This window comes from Diorhabda carinulata, chromosome 1 (assembly GCF_026250575.1).
Source record: "Diorhabda carinulata isolate Delta chromosome 1, icDioCari1.1, whole genome shotgun sequence".
NCBI classification, from domain to species: domain Eukaryota; kingdom Metazoa; phylum Arthropoda; class Insecta; order Coleoptera; family Chrysomelidae; genus Diorhabda; species Diorhabda carinulata.
In genome coordinates this window covers 25,809,552-25,834,356 of record NC_079460.1, presented here as the reverse complement: position 1 = coordinate 25,834,356, position 24,805 = coordinate 25,809,552, and the positions used below count along the sequence as shown (strand labels likewise).

At 30.5% G+C, this 24,805-nt stretch overlaps 1 protein-coding gene and 1 long non-coding RNA gene across 7 annotated transcripts in view; one reads left to right on the top strand and one right to left on the bottom strand.

Moving 5' to 3' along the window:
* The window catches only part of LOC130895224 (lachesin-like), a 296,621-nt gene that overhangs the window by 33,523 nt on the left and 238,293 nt on the right, over positions 1-24,805 (bottom strand). For all 6 annotated transcript variants that reach the window (XM_057802439.1, XM_057802446.1, XM_057802454.1 and 3 more), the window contains 2 exons: positions 18,847-19,032; positions 6,503-6,827 (listed from right to left, as the gene is read on the bottom strand). In XM_057802439.1, the coding sequence (XP_057658422.1) occupies positions 6,503-6,827; positions 18,847-19,032 (511 nt within the window). The remainder of the gene's footprint in view (positions 1-6,502; positions 6,828-18,846; positions 19,033-24,805) is intronic.
* On the top strand, positions 869-4,823 carry LOC130895259 (uncharacterized). Its single transcript, XR_009059452.1, has 3 exons — positions 869-905; positions 3,080-3,236; positions 4,647-4,823. It is a non-coding gene; the product is annotated as an uncharacterized LOC130895259 (long non-coding RNA).

The following is a 24,805-nucleotide window of genomic DNA, read 5'->3' as shown; positions in this document are numbered from 1 at the left end:
TTCTTTCCAGGAGGTGGTCTAACGTATGTAAATATAAATTTCGTATTGGCAATTATACAGCCATTTTGTGTAAGAAGATACTCTACATTTGTCGCTTCACTTGTTATTACATTCTGGGAAATATTTCCACTAATGAATCAGATAAATTTTTGTCTCATCGCCATTTTAAATATTTATAATTATATGTAATAGTATAGTCGATATTTGTTTTCATTGAAACACGCTGTACATTCTAATGCCTTCGAAAACTCCCCAACTAAAGAATTTTAACGAACTGTAAGTCTAATGTTTTCTGAGAAAAATACTGGTTGAAATTTAGTGATCAAGGTATTATTTTTTTGAAAATTAGATTCGAAAAATAAATTCTATGTATCTATCTATATAATTTTGGTCAATGTCGGAGATTCCTTTATGTCCGGGACTAATACATGATCCATAATAGCAATTTATTTGAGAAAATTAACCTAGCTTCAAGTAAGAGTACAACTTCCATTAGGGTGGATTGGACAATTTATAAATTAATAATACTGTTACGTTTATAAATATCGTTAGACGTAACATATACACTTGAATAATACAGTATAAATCCTTCGTTAACAATACAACTTTATTACTTTCACTTTCACAATACATTATTGATCACAAAGTGGATGATTTCAATTAAATTCCGTAGGTTGAACTTTAACTTTGCCCTAAGGACTGTCAGAGTGTCATAGGTAGCGTGTACTCATATTCATTTATTTACGTTCTCTTTTGTAAGAACTTTAACAACATGCGCTGATTTTACAGACCCAAACCTACTAATACAATAGGTTTCAAGTAGACCGTTCACACCCACAAATAAACTAGTTTTTGGCAAATTCGATGGTCGAGAAACGAAATGAACAGGGAATACCGTTAAACTGGTAAGTACAATAGAATGTATATAATGTTTGATGAAGCAAAAAAATCAGAAGTAATGACAACATGAATGGATTTTATTTATCTGCTCTAAGTGATTTTCCTGGAAAATATTCTTTTAATCTGAAATATTTTATACACTGAGTGAAAATATTTATTGAATATTAGAAACATTTTTTGTAGAAGTAAGAATCGTTTTTACAAATTTGTTTCCTACAGAATCAGTGTACAAATATTCTCCACACTATTATTCTTTTTTCCATCGTTTCATATATTTATTGTTTTATTGCTATTTAAAACAATAAAATTTTCCACTGCGCTACTGTACCATTCCAGAGGTCATTGACTCTCCTAATTTTTAATTCGAAATATTTCCTGAGAGTTGCAATCCATTACCAATTATTGAAAGTGTCTTCCAGACTGAAAAGGCTTGTGCTTAGACTTTTAAGCAGTTGATTTCGAAACACGCCGCTTGAAATATGGAAGGTTAGTACTTATTCTATCAGCAAGATGATAAAACACTTATCTATTACGTGATGATTTTTTGTACGCCTAGAACATTATTTTATGATGACCAAAATAGAATTAGAATTTTGTATTTTGTCAAGTTAGTTGAACTTTGATTTTATAATTATTTCAACATGTTTGTATAAGGAGGAGATTCATAAATATTAAGAAAATAGCTCACTATCTTCAAGCTGTTCCAGCGTTGAGAAAATTTGTTTTTTACAGAACGATGAGAATTTTCCAGGTCACTGATTAAAAAATCTATAAATTTTTATAATTATTACGAGTTTGTATACTTATGTCCTCTGTACTAAGACTAAGAAAAGAGTTATGGAATTTGGGTAAAATTGTGGCCGATCGGATGGTTATTTCAACCTATTACAAAATTGCCTATAATATTAACCATACCGCAATGACGGATATGCGCGTAATCAAAGGTTGGGCAGAAGAAGGTAGAGAAGCGCGAAAAATATCAAGTGGTTAAGCGAGGCGTACTATAGAACGTCAAATAAGAGTTGCGACCCTTAAGCCTTTGATCTCTTCTATTTCTATCCAAGATATTGCTACATTTACGTTTTAGATGGTACAGAGAACTGCAGAACTGAGAAGCAGGATGGCATAATATGGTATTCAGCGAGTATGATAGCGGTATAAAAGTGAGATGCCTTGACCGACATGTTATTGGGTTTGGTGTTGAAGGACATGTGTACAGGAGTGTTTGGGTAATAGATTAGAGGGATACCACTTATGCTAGTTTATCATCACTTGTGTTCATTTAAGGCTGTATCATAATGGAGTGTTATTTAATGAGCATCTAAAAGTCCTTTTACAGTAAGACAAGGTACGTCCATATGTCTAACAATGTTTCAAGTCTACACTGGACTTGCTTGTGTTTTCAGCTTAAATTTTCTGACAAAAACATAATTCTTGTAAGAAATGGATTAGATAGCAAGAGACTCGATGCGTATGAAAAACATCTTGCCAAGAAAAAAGTTTCTTATAGTTCTGATTTGAACTTAAGTGATAGTGTGTTATTAGTATATTGTTAATAAAAATAACTACACAGGCAATATAAAAACTTCACATTGTTGCCTCCCATGTTCCCCAATAAATAATTTTCTCACTATCTACTGGATTTATTAAGGAAAAGAACAAAACAATCAAAATCAACTTAGGGAGTCTCAAGACAACAATTACCGTTTCTAGGGAAGGGAATTTTTTTCAATTGTTTTGTTTTACAATAGAGTTCATTTCAAATAGTTATTATGGTTCAAAACTACCACTACATATGTATTGAAATTGAATCATACATAATATATTATGTACAAATACATTTGAAATATTCCATAATATTATCAAAATGATAAGTTCCATTTCCATCCTGATATATTGATAGACTACTTGAAAATTTGTTGAAAAGAATAGGAGTGTTGACGTCACACACCACTTTTATTAGGGTAAATCAGAGATCAATTTCCAAACAAAGTTTTAACTGCGTTGACGATCGCATGTATGTTTAGCGATTTGTGATTTTTTCGTTTTTTCTTTGATAAATTTTACAAAAAAATACCTTCTGGCATAATACACATTACCATCTTATACAAAAGTAATCTAATTGAATACTTTTTAATTAACTTTAAAGAACACCCACTACCTAACAAATTTTGTTTAGAAAGTGAACTATAACAATATGACGGCCGTGACGTCATGCTTCGATTGTCTATTGTACTGCAAATAGAGTTTTCACAAACAATATGAAGAACTTCTCACAAAATGTAAAATTGTGGAAGTATTTTGTGGTCTAAAGTAAGAAGAATAATCTTCAATAGGTAAGTTAGATTTTCACATGATTGAGAATGCTTGATGCATTTTATTTGATGGGGTTCAATGATTTTGTGTTTTGATGTGTGGGATCATTTTTTTTCTACAGGATTTGAGTTGATATATTTTTGATTGGTCTCTCCATTTTCTGATTCTGTGTGATTAAAATATGTGGTTCATAATAATGGATCGTGGGAATGTATAATTTATGCGGCTGTATACTTCCCTGATGTCGAGTATTTTATGAAAAACGAGTTTACCAGGCTACAGAAAAATTGTATAGATCATGCAATAACGCCTTCACTATAATGAATTGGCTGATTTGAAAGGAATAGGTTTTAGAGTTTTGGAATTCGAGTTAAAAGTTTTGTGATACGAGTTAAAGGCTCCTTGTTTGATGGAAATAGGGAAATTCTCAAGCGAAGGCAAGATGCTCCTAGCCGTTTCTAATAGAAGGGGTAACTAAGCTCACAATTTTTGTGAAATGAATAACTATTGGTGGGAGAAAGGCGACACTTATATTAGAAGTAGGTATTTCAGTATTAACTGCTCGGGGGACAAGATTCTTTTCAAAAGCTATGGGAGAGAGCTGCGTAAACGTTCGATTTATAGTCAATTATCGATCGAATATATAGATGTATTGTTTGAAGTAAGATACGAGGTAATAGTCCGAAGTTGACGATACCATTCTGTCTCTGGAACTTGTCTAGGATGCAGTAAAACGTTTGTCAATGAGTAAAACGTGTAGGATTGTGTGCTTGTGGATTGATAGATTATTCTTACCTCTTATAAAAACAATAGTCATCAGCCAGAAGTTTTCTTTATAAATCGGATGAATGTGTGTTCCCAGTCATAGCTTATCTTCTAGTTATTTTATAATAGACCCTGCATCATTTGTGCTCCAATTATTCGATTATTGAAACTGTGTTTCTTTTACTGTATATTCTAATGTTTTCTTCAACCTTCTGTCCACAAGTCAGAAATAGACCTGGGATACTGCTGCTCTGTAGTTTAGACAATCATTGTTAGAAGGGGGTAATGATTTTTACAAAATCTATTTACTAGATCACGGATTCTGAAATTGTAATGAGCATATTTCTACTTTTATTGTTACTAAAACTATTTTCATATGATTTCATTTTATCTTTATATTTCATATTCTTCATATTCGATGAGATTTATTCTTTCACGGGTATTATATGTATGCAAACACTGTTATATAGAATAGTTTCAAATGCAGTTTCCATTCCGCAATTGCTCTTTCATCCTAAATTATCGATTTCTCTTTTTAGGTTTTATTTTTCGTTTTATCTTTTCTAATTTACTAAATTCTGAAGAAATATATGAATGAAATAGACCAATTTTGTACTGCGACGTATTTCTTATCGACTTTTCACAATATCTTTTTTTATTTCCAGGATTCATTCAAATTATGACTAAATGAATATTGACAATGATTCATGTATCAACAATTATGAAACAAAAAAATCGAAAATAATTTATAAACTGTAACATTTATGGAATCTGTATTGTGGAAAAGACTAAAATTGAAATCCATTGTGTACATTTTTCATTTCGTTACTTTAATCTCATTGATATAGAGAACAAAATAGATTGACTGACTTAGAACAATCAACAACAAACATTAAGCACAATAAATCTTCGTCATTTCGATTTATTGTTGAGTGATCAATTAGCGACCATTATCAAAATAAATAACAATAATTGAGATTATGAAAACCACTCCTATACTATATATATATATATATATATATATATATATATATATATATATATATATATATAAATGCATCTAAATTTTCCTTATTTTAGGTCTCTTCTGTTTTAAAATTAGTTTTTTTTATAGTTTTTAAAAGAAAGATAAATTTTGACGTTTCAACTCTTTATCAAAATATGATATTGACACTGACAATTCGCTTATTTATATTGACCTATAGATCACCTTCATCATGAATATCAAAATAAGGATAAAATCGAAATTTGTTCCAATAAAAAAATAATTTTTTTTTGGTTTCCACATCTCCAATTTCCGTTTCCAATTATTAAACAAAAACTAACATACATACATTTTTGTAATTTATATACGAATTATTATAATAACTGTAACAATTTCACTATTAAGACAATTGTTATTTTCATAAAGTCAGAAACATTACCCGTGCGTGTACGTTTCATTCAAATATATTTTGAATGTAACAGAACGAGGTCTAGAGTGAAATGATTCTATATTTGTACATAATGCAATAATATTGCAGTGTTCTAACGGACAGGTAAACCCAGAACAAAGCAAACCTGTAACTTTGTCATATTCTCTTGAAGATCTAGATTAAAATTTGAAAAAATTCTTATTCTTCGACTACTCAAGTAGTTATCAGTAGAGATTACTACTATAATAAACAGCAAAGAAGGGTTTTAAATTTAAGATAAATTATGATGTGTTGTATTCACTGGTAATAACTGCTGACCTGATTTTTTTTTGTAATTGGGTGAATTTTATTACACTTAAAACGTTAGTTTAGTTCAAAATATTCAGATAACAGACTGCTAAGCAGTCTTAAAAACGATATCATAAACAACAAACTTAAAAATTTTACTGAAATGTCGCGAAGCAGTTTTTTAGATTGGTGATTACAAGATCTCCACAGCAGAAGTATAATTAGAAAAAGTTCATTATAGGTTGTTAATACTTCAAAATACGCTATAAAATGAAAAAATGAGAGTAAGTTTCGTTTAAGCGCCTTATTCTTATTTAAAGAACTTACGGTTATTCTTTGTCTTACTATTATTAAGACAACGTTCATAACCTTATGAATATAAACATTTTATGTTCAATTTAATCGAACAGATAGACCCATAATTGTTATAATTTGTTAAGAGTATTTAAAATGTAATTCTTCATCCTATCTACCGTATAACCCTCGGTTTTATCAATCTTTATCCTGGATTTCATAATGAAATGACTAACTGCATAGTTCTCTTCATAAAATTTGAAATGTGTTATGTAGAAACAAATTACATTTTACATAAAAACGAGTCAAAAGTTTTGGTTTCTTCAAACCTGCCTGATTCTCAGGCGGCAATAAAACGAGGAATAAATACCCCTATATGTTTCTTAGGTAACTTTTAAGGAAATTTACATAGTTGGAAAATACATTCATAAGACGATTGGAGGAAGAGTTATAGAAAATATATTTTCCTCACTATAGCATAACTTTGATGAGAATTAGAAGAAAAAGTTATGGATAATACTCACAATGTACATGGAGCATCAGCCTTTTACTAACTGATGGAGGTACTCCATTAGCTGCTATACATAAGTAGGCACCCATTTCAGATCTTGTCACTTTTGTAAGGATGAGAGTTTCTCCTTCAACCGATGTTACTCTTTCAATTTTATTGCTAAGCCCAGTTCGAGCTACAATGGCTCCTCCATCTTCTCGTTTCCACACTACGCGAGGTTTAGGATGTCCTCTAGCTTTACAGGTTAGTTTTGCTGAACCTCCTTCTGGTACCATCATATCACCAGAAGTTTCTTCGGAGATGATGTCTGGAGGTATGACGACTTCCAAGAATGCAGTCTAAAAAATTAAGCATTAAGCATAAGCATTAAGCATAAGAAAAACTTATGTGTGCCAAAAAGTGATTGCAGAAAAAATATGTACTTTCAAGTAAATTTACAAATACGTTTCTTTTACAGCTCACGTAATTTTTTCATTACATCAAAGCTTCTGGCAACTCAGTTATAAATGATTTTTTAATATCATTATAACTAACTTGGATTTCAAAAGAGTTTCAATCCACTCCCATCTAAAATAAAAATCAGTGGATAAATCAATTTATTTCATGTATAAACATTTGGTACACTTGCGTTATTCTTTTTAATTCCAATATACAGAAATATATCAGCAAAAATTGAAATCTGAATGGAATATCTAAAATTGCATAAGTTAAATACGTACAGTCGGAAAGGCTGGCAATTTATACAATCTAAATGGTAAATAAAAGGGAATTGATATATTACGCTATATCTCCGGAAATGACTAATTGCAAGAATAATATGTTTTCGTTGAAATTGTGTGATGTTTCCCTTTTTGAAACAAACTGAAATTTCGGAATGGTGACTGAAAAGTAATTTTTGTTAATTAAATCTCATATTTACTGTCCATCACACATATTTTTCATTTGTTTGAATTTATAACCGGCTTTTTTCTGTTGTCATGATTTCACCTTGTTCAGTTGTTTTCTTTGTTCAATTATTTGTTTATCACACTAAATATCAATTTAACTCCCATTGTATATTTATATTTTTCGTGACCCATGTTTAAAAGAAATTCCCGGTGTTTGTTGTATAGTTTAGTTTTTTTCTGTTTTAATTTGTATACGATATCCAAATCTAAAAGATTTAATTTTCGCTATGAAGACGACGTGTCTAATAACCCTATAGTTAACCGTCAGAATTTGTCAAGTGAAAAAGATATAAAAATAAACTACCACCACTTTATAAAAAAGCCAAAATAACAGGTTAGAGATACCAGCTATGTGTCGAATGCGACAATGTTCCCAAACTCTATTTTTAAATTCGACTTTATTAAAAGTAATAATTAATTTCCCAATAATACAAACAAGACTATTTTGATACAAAAAGACAAAAAAATGAGAATCTGCTTAATGATAATAGAATTTACAGACAAATGAAATTAGATTCAATAAATTAATACCAAAAAGAATAACGAACTATTATATTCATGAGAAAATAATCCAGATATAGCTCCAAAAATATATCCCTGAGACCAATAATATATTGTGTCCAATCATGTTTCACCACTCTTTCAAAATATTTATTCAGTATATTCTTCCTATTTTGAAAAAAAGGTGAAAATTGTACAAATCCTACATCAATCAATTTCTGTAGAAGTAGTTTCTTTGTACCCTTATCTCCATATTTTCATCACTTCAAAAATTAGAAAAAGAAAATCAAATGAAATTAAAAACCATACTGACATGTGTGTAGGTCTTAATAGTTAAGACAATAAGACCAAAATAAAAGATAAGATAATTTTGTTTATGAAATTCCATGTGATAAATGCAAAACTACATTTATTGGCCAAACAAAACAATACCTCGAAAACAGGTCACAAAGTCACAGATATGACAAAAAAATCTAGAGAAATTGATAGATGTAGTTGATATTAACATAATAATTGGAACTATTATTAGTAGAACATGGAAAGACAATTTTGAGGAGTCAAAAATGTAAAAATCCGTTCAGTCAAAATGGAGTAATTTATGTTTAAAGGAAAATTTACACATTTCTTAAGATATCTCGTAATACGAAAAAGATATCGACATGCGGTTTTCGCTATTCTGTTGCTAATTTGGTCTACTTTTATATTCTTTAATTAAAACTGCATGTTTCTATTCAAAATTTTTCAAGGATAGCTAGATTTAAAAAAATAAATAAATAGCGCCGTTCAGCGTATACGTTACTAATTAGGTTGTTTCGAAATTTCGAAATTATAACTCTTACATTGGTAGAATGGAGCTCTCTTCAAAAAGACTAAGTTTGCATATATAGGTTGAGTAGAATTGGACTTACAGGCGTTTTTTCATACTAAAGTTCCCACTTCCCCCCACCTCTTATTTGAAGAGATAGACTAAAACTTGTAAAATCAAATATACGCTGAATTTCTTGAAGAATACGATAATCACAGTTTAAATGCAAAATTTGTAAATTATTCATTTAATAATTTTTGGTATTTAATTAGTCCCTCTAGCGGTGGACCTACAATTCTGTAAATAATTTCCAGGTTTTCCTCGAGGTCACTTTTGTTATGAATTTTTTTTCGAAGCTGTACTATAAATGGTTCCCCAGATATGGCCGAGAGCCATTATTATTGGGACACCCGGTACAATCAAAATGAGAAGAGTCTTTTTTCTTGTGATTGTTTTTATTTGCAACTCTTTCAAAATGCTGAATAAATATTTTGAAAGAGGGGTGAATCGTGATTAGACACAATCTACTATTGGTCTCAGGGATATATTTTTTGCAGTTTTTGGAGGTATTTACCGATTATTTTTTTATGAATATAATAGTTAATTATTCTTTTGGAATTTGTTGGATTTAATTTCATTTGTTTGTAGATTTTTTTATCATAGAGGAGAATTATTTATTACTTTTAATAAGGTTGCATTTAAAAATAGAGTTATGAAATATTGTCGCATTCGACACATAGCTGATATCTCCAACCAATTATTTTGTCTTTTTTAGTGTAGTGTAGTGATGGTAGTCAATTCTATTTTTTTCTTCACTCAATAAATTCTGAATGCTAACTATAAGGTTATTAGATACGATTACCTTTAAAAACGCAATATCGTCCTTATAGCGAAAATTTAATCTTTTTGTTCTGGATATCATATAAAAATCAAAAATGAAAAAAAAAGTGGAATATGGTTACCTATTTATTAGAACTGATATTCTTCTCTCCTCATTTCTGAAAACATTTGGATTATATAGGCCACTAGTGATCTATTGAAAAAAAGAAACATAATGCCGATTTTGATGAAGCTAATGCCTTCCTTCATTAAAAGATGGCACTAACTTTATTAAAAGCCTTTCATTACTGGTGCTTTGTGCGCGTGCATACCTGTCAATGTGTCACAAATAAAGTGGATTTTATTATAATATTTACAGACAACTTTGAAAATTTAAAAATTTTTTTTAATGATATGGCACAAATGTTGAAGTTAATTTTATTTAGAATAAAACAAAATATGACTTTATTGGAATTGTTATTTAATATAAAAAAATAACACGAAAGTATCAAACCCAAAAATATTCAAACTAGAGCCCATAAGAGTTCTGTTTAAACTTAAGTAAATCTCCATCCAATGTAAAAAAAAGCACAAAAAAATAAAACTATATTGAGCAACTGGAGCAGGGATTTTAAATTAAAATAAATTTTTCAGAATAGCCCGATAAATAGGTAGAGGTATAGTTCTTCCAATATCAATTGCAGAAGACAGTTATGCGGTGAACAATCAATATTTCATTAACACGCACGACACTCATACCAAATTAAGAAATGAAAAATAATGTTTACTTCCTAAATAAAATTCGGTAAACTTCTAACAAACCGTCAGTCCACTTGAAATCATCATCTCCACTGTTTATCAATGAAAACATTAAATCGTAAACATAAAGGGCCGCAGGTGTCGGAAGGCGTATGTCGCAATTTCTTCGAAATATTCCTTACAGATAGTCTGCAATAAGCAGTGGCGACGCTAGGTGAGATTCATTCAATTTATAAATTTCATTAAATAAATAGAAATATGGCGTTCTTTAGACAATGGGAGAATGAAGACAATGAAATTGCGGAGTTTAGTGAGAATAAAGATAGGTATGCATTTAAGAATAAAGATTTAGATATATAATTAGAGCAAGTTATTTTAAATATATTCAAATGTTTAAAAAAAAAGGAAAAAATTCATCAATCTGATAATACATGCATAATAAGAATTGCTAAATTAACTAGAGTAAATTAATTTTCCATTTATGGAGTAGTCACGAACGGGGTTGCTGTGGATCATTCACAGAACTGAAAAACATGTAAAGAAAAACTAAAATCAGTTGACTAAGCTACTCAACATTTTATACGTAGGTCAATTGAGAGCTTATATAAGGAGAACGGAGCTGCGACATTAGAAGTAATACAGCAAAAGGTAGCAGATTATCCAGAGTAGAATTTCACCAGTTTAGAAACATTGCGTTTTGTTATCATGTGGTTTTAAACACAATAAACTGAATAAATGGATGGCAATAACCGAATCGCTAAGGATCGTTCGATGATGACAAGATTATGTGTGTTAGATAAAAAACTACCGAAGTTCTAGTAGACACATAATTTATGTGTCTATTAGTCAGTTTGACAGTCACGATGTAGTAAATTTCGGTTGGGTTGACAATAGTAAAAATTTCTGTTTGAATGGGCCATGTTCTAAAGGGAATCGCATTATAATAGTACACGCTGGAAGCAAAGACGGTTTCGTGCCTAATGTTTTATCAATATCTGCTAAAAAAACCGTGCAGCTAATTATCATGAAGATATGACAGCAGAATAATTTGTAAAGTGGTTATGGACAACGCATCCTACCACTAGCGGCAACTCCTTGAGATACCAAATAGTAGTAGTAACAAAACTCAAATTTAAGTATTTATGTCTGAAAAAAATACTCATATTCCTGTCAGCGATCGTAAAAAAGGTCCAGCAAACAAAGAGTTGCTTACTGTTAAAGTCTAAAGTTCTCTTTGCTACTGCATATTCAACCCTATAAAGTAAATATGAGCATGTATAGTCTTTACTTTGATATTTAGTTCCAGAAAAAAATCGAATGGATACAAAAAGGGCTCAGCTCACGTCTGGTACCCTGTTTAAACCAAACTTATTTGCAGGCAGATACATTTTACTCATCTATTTACGTTATATAATTTAAAATTCAGTTGTAGCAAGTTAACGAGGTATAATAATGATTTTTTTCTAACTAGGACTACAATTAAGTGCATCTGTCTTTTTAACGGCGCATAATGCCGTCCAATTTATAATGATTTGATTGCCTTTTAACGAATACTTTCTCGCATAAGATATACATATTTTTAAAAGTATTCATAAAAATAATGTTTGATAATAAAATTTACAAAATAACGTATCTAATAATCTGCAATTGATATTGGAAGAGCTATACAACTTGGGAATCACACTAGCTTCAAATAAAGATAATACGAGAATAGTCCAAAAAGTACCTGAAAAAAACACAATAACTTTGGAAAAAAATTAATTTTTAACGTAATTTCCTTTTAGCTTCATACACTTTTCCTAGCTAAGTTGAATAAATTCGATACCCTTTTTATAATGAGAATTATCAAGCTCCTCAAAATAGTCATTAACTGCCGATATTACCTCTTCATTGTTGAAAAATCTTTGACCACCGAGCTATTTTTCCAAGTCTGGAAACAGAAAATAATCCGTGGGGGCTAAATCTGGAAAATGAGGTGTATAAAGCAGCAATTCAAACTTTAATTCATTAATTTTGGCCATTGCAATAACGGATGTAGAGCTGGTTCATTGTCTTGATAAAACACTTCCTTTTTAGCCAAACGCGACAATTTTTGCTTGATTTTTATTCATTAAAACGTTCCAATAAGCTCGTGTAATACTCGCCGTTGATTGTTTCTTGTTTTTCAAGATAGTTAATGAAAATTATCCCTCGCGCATCCCAAAAAACCGACGTTATGACCTTGCTTGCAGATGGAACGGTCTTTGCTCTCTTTGGAGTTTCTTTTCCCTTTTCAGTCCATTGTTTTGATTGTTATTTTGTTCAGGGTGTGAAGTGATGAACCCACGTATCATCCATGGTTATAAAACGGTGCAAAAATTCGACTTCATTTATGTGCAACATTGCCCGGCATCCAATGGAAATGTCTTCACGACGCTGTTTCTGCTTAATTTTGAGCAAACGCATGACCCATTTTGCGCACAACTTTTTCTCGTCCAAATTTTTAGTTAATATGCAATCCACCGCACTTTTTGAAATACCCACTATATCTACTAGCTCGCGCACTTTCAATCGACCATTAGCCAATACCGCTTTGATAATTTTCTTTAACATTTATGTCACTTCATTTGGTCGACTACTGCGATTCTGGTCTTCGACGTCGTGCCGCCTCGTTTAAACTCTGATATTCTATATTTTTCTCTTGATATCGAAGGAGCACTCTCACTCAGTGTTGAATCTAGTTCAGCTTTTATATTGGTTGGGCTAATGTCTTTCAAATAAAAGTATTGTATCACATAACGTTGACCAATTTTTCCATGCTCACAAATTCACTGAATACGTTCACTATTGATTGATGGCTTCCAAACAAATACCAAATAACGTGGCGTCTTCAAACTTGGAATATATGTTGTATATATTGTGTACTTTCTAATACAGAGGTATTTTCAAGCAACTACCCCCATCTCTAGGTCAGGCCAGGTACATCTAGGACCATCCTCTGAGTCTTTTTTTTGTTCATCTCAATCTTTGGCATAGTTGTGTTGATTTGAAACGGTTTTTCATTCTCGTATCTCAGGGTTTTTATATTTGATGACAAAATTTTGTATTCCATTTGTGTCTCTGTCAAAGTTATTGCCAATCTGCGTCTGAGGATTTTTTATGTTATAAAAATCAGTGTGAGCTACGGAACTACAGCTTTGATTTTTGGAACATCTCTCGACGAAACGAGATGACATACTGGCTTACGGTACTGTTCACAGTAGCGAGTAACTCATTGTAATAGTGAGACTGTTAGTGGGATATCTATATATCTATACTAGTCGCAGCTGAAGAAGCGAAGGCAGAAGCGTGACGAAACTCTTCAAGAGTAGAGTACGAAGTAGACATTGTCCGATTTTCCATCAGCACCCAAGAACGTGAAGGGGTGTTTGTGCATCCAGGCATCCATTGGTGGCCTTTGCGATCATGATTTGCGGATATAACGGGAATACCACCATACAAGAAGAAGGTGACGAGGATAAATTGGACCAGATCGTCAACTTATTTAAAAAAATGTAAGCGTTCTTAGGCTTTCGCAAACTACAAAGTCCAGGCACAGTGAAAACAAGAACGAATCGCCTACAAGGTGGCAGTACCAAACCAGGATCAGAAGCTTACCTTTTTCTATTGTGGTCGCCAAAAAGCCAAAACCTTGCCTCGACGACCAGCAGACTCCTTGTCCTGGAAGTGAAGCTTGTAAAAACAATAATCGAGAATGATGATGGTTCCGAGAAGAGAAGACAGCTAGTCATTCCAAGAATTCCAAGAACGAGAGTAGCCTAGGTACTGAAGAAATTACATGACAGTCCATCGGGAGGTCATCAGGGAGTGAAGAAAACCATTCAGGGAGTCCGTGATATGTTTTATTGGATGAATAGCTCCAACGATGTGAAGGAGGGGTATAAAAAATGTACGACGAAAATCACCCATGAAACCATTTAATGTTGGAAGCCCTTTCGATAGGATTGCTTTAGATATCGTTGGACCATTTCCGATGATAGACAGTGGTAAAATACATCCTAATTGTGATGGATTATTTTAGAAAATGGGTGGAAGTTCACGCGATCCCCAATCAAGAGGTCACAACTGTTTTCCAATAAAATTTACTGTCGAATACATAAAAAAAATTAATATCTGCGATGACGGTAAAACATTTTTCCATTTTTTAAATAATTTTTTACATTGTTTCGGCAGTAGGAATTCACGCATACTGAGTTTAATTTATTCCTATACTTATGTTCTATTTATTTGAATAAAAATTTTTTGATACCGCTATGACGGAACTTTCAGAGTTACCGGCTCCCCGCCTACAAGGAACGAAATGATCGATAGAATAAACTTTCATTGTGACGCTATAAGTCAGAATCTTGGAATGCGCTTTCAAGTTAAAGAAATATCCTCCGTAGAATCCGGAAGTGTGTAGAACAAGTGTCCACTTCGAACATTCATCATATATTTTTTTATAAGTTGTTGGCTAACCAATTAAATTTTTCTTTATTTCAATTTTTTCCTCATGTAAGTAGGTAACAAGATGTTCGACAGTATACAGTTCAATTAGAAATGTTTGATTGTTTTTCAATAAATTTACAATTTATGATAATTTTCGGCAGAATGTCACTCTACGGCTAACGTATTGGCAAATACAACAACTAAAAATCTACACATCTCCTAATTCTCATGGGACAAACTAAGTGCAACTTACTCCCTATTACACAGACAACAAGTGACAGTACGTAAGGTCTTCTTACAGCAATAATTAGAGAGAAAGTCTGTGATATGGTTCTAAGTAACAATTTAGCGCTTTAACATGATTGCAGTAGAAGTTCCTTATAAGGTTTATATCAAAAAATCTATACGACAAAATAATTTTCTTATGTATTTTTCAATTTATAATTTTTAAAAATATTTTCATGTGAATTGTCACAGCATGTTTTGTAAGAAATTTGATATTATTAGTACCGCTTAGTTCTAATAAACAGTCAGTGGATAGTTGATAATGACATATTCATTGATCGCTATAAATCTAATTTCGATTTCGATAATGAGAAAAGTCAGAGATAAACAGAAGCGTGTCGAATATACGACAATATTTTTGTGATGTTTGTAAGGATACGATAAAAAACAGAATTGGCTTTCCCACAATGTATTGATTGTATTTCTGCTACACAGAAAAGAATGTTATGTGAATATGATTAACACTCAGCAAAAAAATTTCAATAAACGAGGTTGCAATATGCAAACTTACTACATTTTCTGAATATTTTATGACTTGTCGCGAATAATTGGTATAGTAAGCTGATAATTTATCTTGTTAGCAAATAGGGCCTATATTAAAGAAGAGAAATTCAATTTTTGAAGAATATAGGTAAATATAAAGTGAGGTTTCTTTATTTTCTTTTACAGCACAACTGATATACTGGAAATTGATAATAATTTTTATTTAGTAAATTTTATCTGTAAATATGCATATCTTTTTTTCTTTGGATCCTCTTGAAGTAGCTTTTTCAGTGAATGTGGTAATTGATTCATTTTTCGTTTCTTGTTATACTTTGAACAGTCAATTAAAAGGTGTTTCACAATTAATTTACATGTGATACGAGTATGTCCGACTAATAGACTGGATAGGATTACTAGTTCACGTCTACTTATATTGTTGGAGTTATACTGACAATTTTTAACGGTTTCGTAAGGTTCGTGTTGGTTCTAATTTGCTATTTCTTGCTATTTTTCTTAGATTTTCTCTTTAAAAAATGCTTTGAAATCGGTATGTGTTACATAGTTACTCTTTACTGATTGCTTCTTTTTTTTGTATGCATGTTTTGCTAATCTATCTATTCTTTCATTTCCGTCTATTCCGGTATGGGATGGAACCCACATGAAATTAACATTTATATTGTTGTTTCTGCAAGTGAGTAGCTGCTTCTTAATATGAATGGCTATAGGATGGTTATGATATTGTTGGTAGATTGCCGTTAGTAAACTTTGGGAATTTGTTATTATAAGGATATTCTTAGATTTCTTAAGTGCATCTAGAATGGCAAATAGTTCAGCAGAGTGGATAGATGTAATAGAAGGGATTACACAGGATTTCGACAAGTTTGCGGAGTAGAAGGCTGCTCCAGTTTCATCTTGGCTTTTGAAGCATCTGTGTATTGTTGTATTTAATTCAGGTTCTTAGGAATTCTTATTTTATTATGTTTGTTGGTGTTTCTGATTTATTGAAGTGGACACGTTCCAGGTCTGTATTGGGGAGGGTTATTGTTTAGGAGGGGATAACATCTATTGAGAAGGAGGAGTAGTGGAGTTTGTTGAAAATTTCTCTTTAAAACGATAAGACGTTACGTCTTGTATTCGATAATACAGATACCACGTACGAGATGCTCATATATTGACTTCGGTAAGAAAGTGGTAGCTCTCCAGTTTCTCCAAATAAGCTTTGGATGGGACTTGTACGATGGGTACCCATTGGATAAGATAAATTTTTGACTTGGAGTGACTAGTCGACACGCTTGTAGTAATTGTTAGGTTAGGTTAGGTTAATTTCGATTTTACCGTAATCGTTGTATTGGTTTAGAGCCTTAAGGTAATTTTCTAGCCTAGTATTTTCGATGGCGTCAAATAGGATAGCTTGATTTCTAAATGGGACGTTGTTTGTTTTAGTTGGTTGGTTTGTTACTGAAGAGTATGCTTTCGGTTGTTAAGTTATATTTTTAGGAGTATACCATTTTGATGTATATTGTTATCCATTTTTGAGTATCATTTCAATTTTTTAGTATGGATCTGACAAAATACTTTCTACCTGGTATCAAATCAAGATTTGATTTTAGTTTAATTCTTAATTGTCTATTTATTGCTGTTTGATAAAAACTGAAATTGTTACTGTTTGTTTTGATTCACTTTGGAATTTACACAAGTTGGCTTTAACTACTTATATTATTTATCGTATCGGAAAACACGACTGTACACTACGATGTGACGGTTCCATATCCTATGCATATCTTTGATTGATGTGTTGTGAAAACAAAACTGTTTTTCTCTTCTAAATGGAAATTCATTCCACAGTAATTTTTAAGTAGGACAATATGTAGGCTGGTTTTCCATTAAACTATATCAAGCTTCAAATTGGGACGAAGAAAACCCCTAAAATTAAAATATACCTTACTTTGAAGGTTGCTTGACTACTTGTGCACAAATACTTCAACTTTGAATTCAGTACTTTAAGAGAAAGAGACAAGTGGAAAAGCAGCTCTTTCAGAAAAGCTTTTTTTACATAGCTACTCACTCCTCAAAGCTTTTTCGTGATTGTGTTTACGAACAATCAATTTTAGATCGAAGAAATCTAGCGGTGCAAAGCTGAGAGATTGAGGTTGCCATTCTATTCTCTATATGTATAAGTGAAGCTCATTAGTTAGATTTTTATTAAAAAAATAGAGGAGCAATCCACCAGAATACTAGTTAAAATTTTCACTTTCCTTGGATGTGTCGATGTTTCTTAAAAAGTATCGGATTTAGAGGTGTCAGTAGCGATAATTTTGTTTGTGAACATGTCCGTTTGTATAAACACGTACGCAAAAAAAAACAAATAAAATATTTCCATAATATTTCAGTTTTTAATTAAAATCGTTTATAATTATAACCAAATTCAATGTTTTTGTTGAAATCTTTATAAAGAAGCTGTTAAAAATTCCCCCCTTTCTACTTGGACTAACACAATGTAAAGTGTTGTGGGGTGTTTTGCAACAGATGTACTACCCACAACTTCCGTTTGTGCTGCTATGTCCATAGCTCGGTGTTTATTTTTCTTATTTCGGCAGTTCCCCTAAATTTACCAACTAATTCCACATCATATTTATGAATTAAATTAGTGTTCTAATATCATTATTGATGTTATTTTTTGTATCTTCTACATTATTCAGAAATACGAATTTTAAGTTCTTCGTTAAAATGTGAACACCATTAAAAATATAGAAATTAATTGAAGCACAAACTTTAACTCAAAAGACTAATTTCATGATAAGCTAATTTTAGTTGATGAAAGAATTGATTGTTGAGAAGGTTGGATAAAGAATATTTTGAGAAAAATATAAAGACTGCTTTACTTGAGCTCTTTTTTTCTACATTATGAACTGTACGAATACAAAAAAATCTAGTTTTGTTTAATTCTCACTAGTAATAATTTTTTACTGATACTGATAGGTAATATTTAGTATGAATGCAATGTTATAGATAACTTAAACTTTTTCACTAGATTTTCCACCAACTACTTAAAAGAGTTTCCATTTGAAAATTTTGGGCTTGTATCTGCCCTGACTAGAGTGTAAAAATAATTCAATTACAAATTAGTCCATCAACTATCTCCCTCTAAAATAAGTGTAACGTGGGATTACATATTCACGAATTTTCTACGTGCCGAAATATAGACGGTATAAACAAAAAAAATTGTTAAGCAAATATATATTTGGTAGGTATGCATAATTTTTATTAAGTTGAAATGAAGAAAATACATACCTGCATCTTCATAGGATCTGTGTTGACTTGACACATATATTGTCCTCTGTCTTCTCTCTTAACACCCCGTATATTCAATGTCCATGTGTTGAAGTCGTTGTGTGTAACAGATAATCGTGCGTTGTTGGTAATAACGTGCTCGTGTATAGCTAATATTGCCTTCGTATCAGCCTTTATCCAAGCGACCTGATTCAAAATGAAATGTGAACAGTTGTGAAGAACAAGCTTTCATTCGATTAACTTTTATTTCAACGTTAAAGTACAGTGGTGGGTTTTTAATCAACGGATTTTTCAATCACACAATATTGATGACATTTGTTGGTCTGAACCAATACTGGAAAGTGTAGAGACTTCTCTTATAGTTTTTTAATTTGAATTCCATTCAGATTAACAATATACAGAAAAGCAGTACGAAATTGAAATTTGTTTACGATTGTCATAGAATGTATTAAAAATTATATAAACATAGTGCATTTAAAATATATCTACTATATACAGTGGACAGCTGAAATATGGATTACATCATCATTATATCTTTTGACGCAATGATTAATTACTAAAGTAGAATTTCGATAAGTAATGTTTGGAGTAAAGCACAAAAAAATTCAAAATAAGCAAAATGTATAGCAAGTATTCTTTAAAAAATTTGTTGATTGTTCAAAAAGGATAGTCGTTCTGGTAGTGTAGTATCTATAAGGTTGACAGTTTTGAAACCAAGGGTTCATATTGTCATTGTGGGAAATAATTTCTGGTTTCAATAAGAACAAATTTGTTGTAAGAGTGAATCAAGTGAATACATTTCACTTTTCATTAAATGTGTAAATAAAACAAGAAATTAACATCAGGTATGTCATTTGTCTATTATGTCTAAAATATTCAAGAAGGAGGACAATGATGTGAACGTTCGACGAAGTTATGTAGAGTGTATGTTGAAATTTGTAAATTGAATATGGCATAGAATGAGTCTAAATACCCTAGAAAGTACGAATAATTTAGGTGATGAATGTGTCCGCAAGTTGCTTATTACTAAGAAAGAATTTTGGATATTTAGTTTATAATTAATTTTATTCGAATATTTGTTTTATTTAAAGGCATTATTGATTAAAATCTTCATCATAACTTTCTTGTATTCGAAAAATATAAAGTATTTCCCTGCTTTCAAAAATTGATTCAATTAAATGCTCAATATACCTGAATTGAGAATTGAAAATGCTTTCAAATAAAAAAAAATAATAATATCAACTCACTATTGATGGTAACGTAATTCATACGAAATGTAAATTAGAACATGTAAATTCTTCCGTTTCGGTTATATATGTATTCATAATTCAGCTGTTCACTGTACTACAGAGCGACAAGTAGTGTTCATTCATTCAACATTTCAAAAGAATTTATTGAGAGACGGACAAGGTTTCCATTCTTTTGGCAATAATGATAACGGCTATTACTCATTAATACATTTGATTGTTTCGTGATTACACTATAAATATTTTATAAGTTTTTAATAGCACTAAAGTCATCTGAACAAAGCAGATAATAATTACATTCGTAGATAAAGTGAATTGATTGTAGTTATTGTTATATTATTGAGTAACATTTTTAACAAAAAAATGAAATGTTCTGTGCAATTTTTGTCGGATACAAATTTTATAGGAATCTGAAGAGTAGATGTCCAGGTGTAGATATCATAATGATCAGCTATGATTTTGAATCTAATTGTCACTTGCTAGAATAGTAGAGATAGAAATAAAAATAAGAACGCAAACCAGTTTAAGTAACTAAGAATGTAGCAAAAGTGGCTAATAAAATCCTTGTCAACATTTTGAAATATCCTCAGAAATTTTATTTTAAATATTTTGGAGTTTTTTGTGATAATATATTATTCATATAGATAGACTAGATATAGATAATATGTGGAAAAATCAGACATGTGAATAAGCAAAAAAGTATTTTGTACAATAAATTAATTAGATCGAAACAAAATTGATACAAATTAACACAGTTGACAAAAAAATCGATCTATTTTATTAATGAAAAAATGTCATAAAAAGCAATGTGATGATAACGGAAGGTGATCGAAAATTTGAGTTTTTCTACGTGAATATTTATATTCATAAAAATATTTATATACTTTGTCATTTTTAAGGTTATTTTTGGTACCATATGTTTAATACTTTATGGAAAATTTCTATTACAACAATTCTCGATTAATTTATTACTCCAGGATTGATACGTAGTTATTAGAAAGTTTGGAATACGTGTTAAAAACTTCTATTTTATTGCCACAACCCCACATCTATATATATTCAAGTTTCGAAATCTTCTTGGTTTGAGGTCTCTTCCGATTCAAAATTAGTTTTTTTAAATAATTTTTGAAAGATGGATAAAATTGACGTTTCGACTTTTCTTTAAGTCTTTATCAAAATATGATATTGACACTGAAAATTTACGTATTTATATTGATTAATAGATCACCTTCATCATGAATATCAAAATAAGAATAAAATCAAAATTTGTTCCAATAAGAAAAATTAATCATCTCAAATAGATAGCAGTAGTCAATTAAATTATTTGTAGTTTTATTAGAATTCACAAAATAGAGCTATAAATTTTATAAATTATAAATTATTTTTTATCATTTATTTGATATTTCATGGTTCGTTAATGCAGTTCTATTTTTTTATCGTATTGATGACCTCTTAGTCTATTTTCTAAATACTATGTAAACAGCGTCACGATTAGTACAAGGCACTTGATATATAATATCACTTCTTTTGTTTTTGATTTTAATTTAGTGAAATATATATACTGATATCATATTTATTGAAATAATTCGATAATTGTTGAGAAAGTTCTTGTACATATAGTAAGGAAAAATGTTTTGATGTTTCATTTCTGTTTTGTTTTTAAATTGATTGTAATATCTGTTTATCCTTTTCTTGAATATGTTATCTATCATTTTTTCCGGATAATTATTTTTTTCCAATGAAGTTTTCGCTTTTTGAATGGTTAAGCATCTAAATATCAGTGATCTTTTTTGTGAATTTAAATTTAAATATCTTGAGGACCAAGTTGGTTTCGTATACCATTATATTCTTATGTTATTGTTAATTTCATATAATGTGACATCAAGAAAATTGATACTATTGTTTTGCTCGACCTCAATTGTGAATTGAGGTTTTTTAGGATAAGAATTGAATTTTTTATTTATGTTTTCAATTTGATTCTTTGGGACGGTAGTAATGCAATCATCTACATATCGAAAAAAGCATGTAATATTTGTATCAAGTCTGCTTAGGACAGTTTCCTCAAGATCTTCCATTACCAATTGTGTTATAACACTACCCCATAGCACAACTTTCAATTTGTTTGTATATTTCATTTTCATATTTGAAATATGTTGTTGTAAGTGTGAGTTCTATAGTTTTTATAAATTCGTTTTAAGGTATTTCTGTATATTCTTTAATTTTGTCCCATTTTTTCATTAATATATTTTTCACAATGATAATAGAAATATTTGTAAATGAAGAAACCAAATCTAACGAAATAAATAAATATTCATTAGGAATTTTGATACTTTTAATTTTTTCTTTGAAATCCCATGTGTTTTTGATATAGTATTTGTTTTGATATAAAATTTTTCTAAAAATATTTTTCAAATAATTAGATAAAATGGGGTTGAAAGGAGTTTGAATACTTGAAACAATCGGTCCAAGGGGAATGTCAGGTTCGTGGAGTTTTGGTAAACTATCTATTTTAGGGGGTAAGGCATTATGAATTTTCAAGTTTCCCAAAATTATATAAAATTTTGACTGAAAATATTCTCACATAATATTGGGGGATATATTTTTGTATTTTAATAGTCTATGAAACATCTCTAAGATAATTGACACCTTCAATATTTTTTTCGAATTGTGAAAATGATCATGTTGTTTAGATGGAAGAATTGGTATTCATCAGAAATACTTTAGAGTGGTAATCCGTAGAACCAAAACCATTCAACCATAACTCCATCCAAAGTTACGCTAGAATAAGTAAATGTATGCTTCTCCATCGCTCCTACGAGTGTAACTTTTGTATTTAAAATGAATGTCAATACAAAGCCAACATATCAACACTCACACTAGATTAAATCCAATTCTTAATCCACTCATTTCCCAATGAATGACTTGAAGATATTTTCTGTACTTATCACAGCAATCGAACGAATTTTATATGTAACGTGTGCACTGTATCGTTGAGTTTGGTTTGATTTGAATATATAATTTTGACAAATTTCTGATTTAAGTTCAATATTTGGAAATGAAACATTTCAAATGATTGACCAAATTATTCCAATGGCATACAATTATCATAAAAATTTAAGTTATCTTAGTTATGAAACCTCGAAACTAATGGTGTTATTTGAAGAAACCTTTTAGCATTCAGCGCTGCATGGTGTAAATGTGTAAATTAGTTAAGCGTTATGAAGACCGTATCCGTTATTATTTCATAACCAAATATTTGGGGTGTAATAAAATGATGCAAACTGACTGTTTACAAATTTATGTGTTTGTTAGATAAATATAAACTACGGTAGATTCTGTACATACGATTAAGGTTACTTTTTTTGTATATTTGAGCAAAGGCCACAATATGGAAATATATGACATACAATGGTAGATCAAAAGGAAACTTGAAATATTCCAATTCTTAGTTCCATAGAATTTTGCAGTGTGTTTGTTAAATGTGTATAAGACGTAAAACAAAGAAGTAGTGTAGATCTAGGGGCAAAAATTAAATACAGGATTTGGACACTTTGTCGCACTCATGTTACTTTTTTATCCACCCTTTTCATTAGGTGACTTATATATTTCACTGAAAAGAAGAATCAACTGTTGTTATTGAATGATTTGTGTTTAAATGAGGAGAAAATAATTAAATATTGATTGACTTTAGAAGTTTTCACTTCAATAATGAACTTGTGAAGTTGATTTTTCTCTTCATATTCCAGACACATACTTAGTGAAATTAGAAGTAATACATCCTGAAAAGATAATTTATCGACCTTTGTTTTGTAGTAATATACTAACCTTACATCAAGAATGGAACGATAATATTTATAATATTTATTAACATCTATTGAGAAACAGAAGAAATTTTGATTTCCAGCTTCTCTTCAGATGAGGCAGTGAGTATTTGTAGTACTTCTCAATTGAACGCCTACTCTCATACAAGCTCGATTAAACACAAGTGGTGATCATTTATAGCCACAAACCTTCAATAGAACATTTATGTGTACATGCCTTTCAATAGTAAACCTAATATCATGCCGCTCTCTATGGCGGTAGTTCACATTGATCGTTCACGTTATAAGAAAAGACCACTTGCTTGAACGGGGCGATATACGTACATTAACAAGTCTAGCTTTTTCACCAAACTATTGTCCAGCAACTTGATATATAATAAAAAAACGATCTCGCATAGCTAGTTACTTATGACACCTATCTTGATGCTTAGTTGACCAGATAGTTTTCTTCGTGTTCCTTTTTCTTCGGCCCACACAGGCTTGACCTCAAAAAATTGTAATCATTGTGAAAGAAAGGAAGGTTAACATTTGATTATAGCTATCTTTAAGGTAAGTTTAGGATTTATAAGGTACAGAAATGATACTTTTTCTTTTTGGGTGTAACGTTTCTAATTTCACTGAGTATACAAAGAATATATATATATATATATATATTTCTTAGACCTTTTGAGACCTTTTGATATATTAATACATCTAAATGTTCTTGATTTTAGGTCTCTTCTGTTATAAAATTAGTTTTTTTTGATATTTTTAAAAGAATGATAAATTTTTTTCGTTGCGACTTTTTTTTAAGTCTTTATCAAAATATTTTGATTTATTATCAAAAAAAAATAATTTTAAAACAGAAGAGAATATATTTATATACATATATATATATATATATATATATAT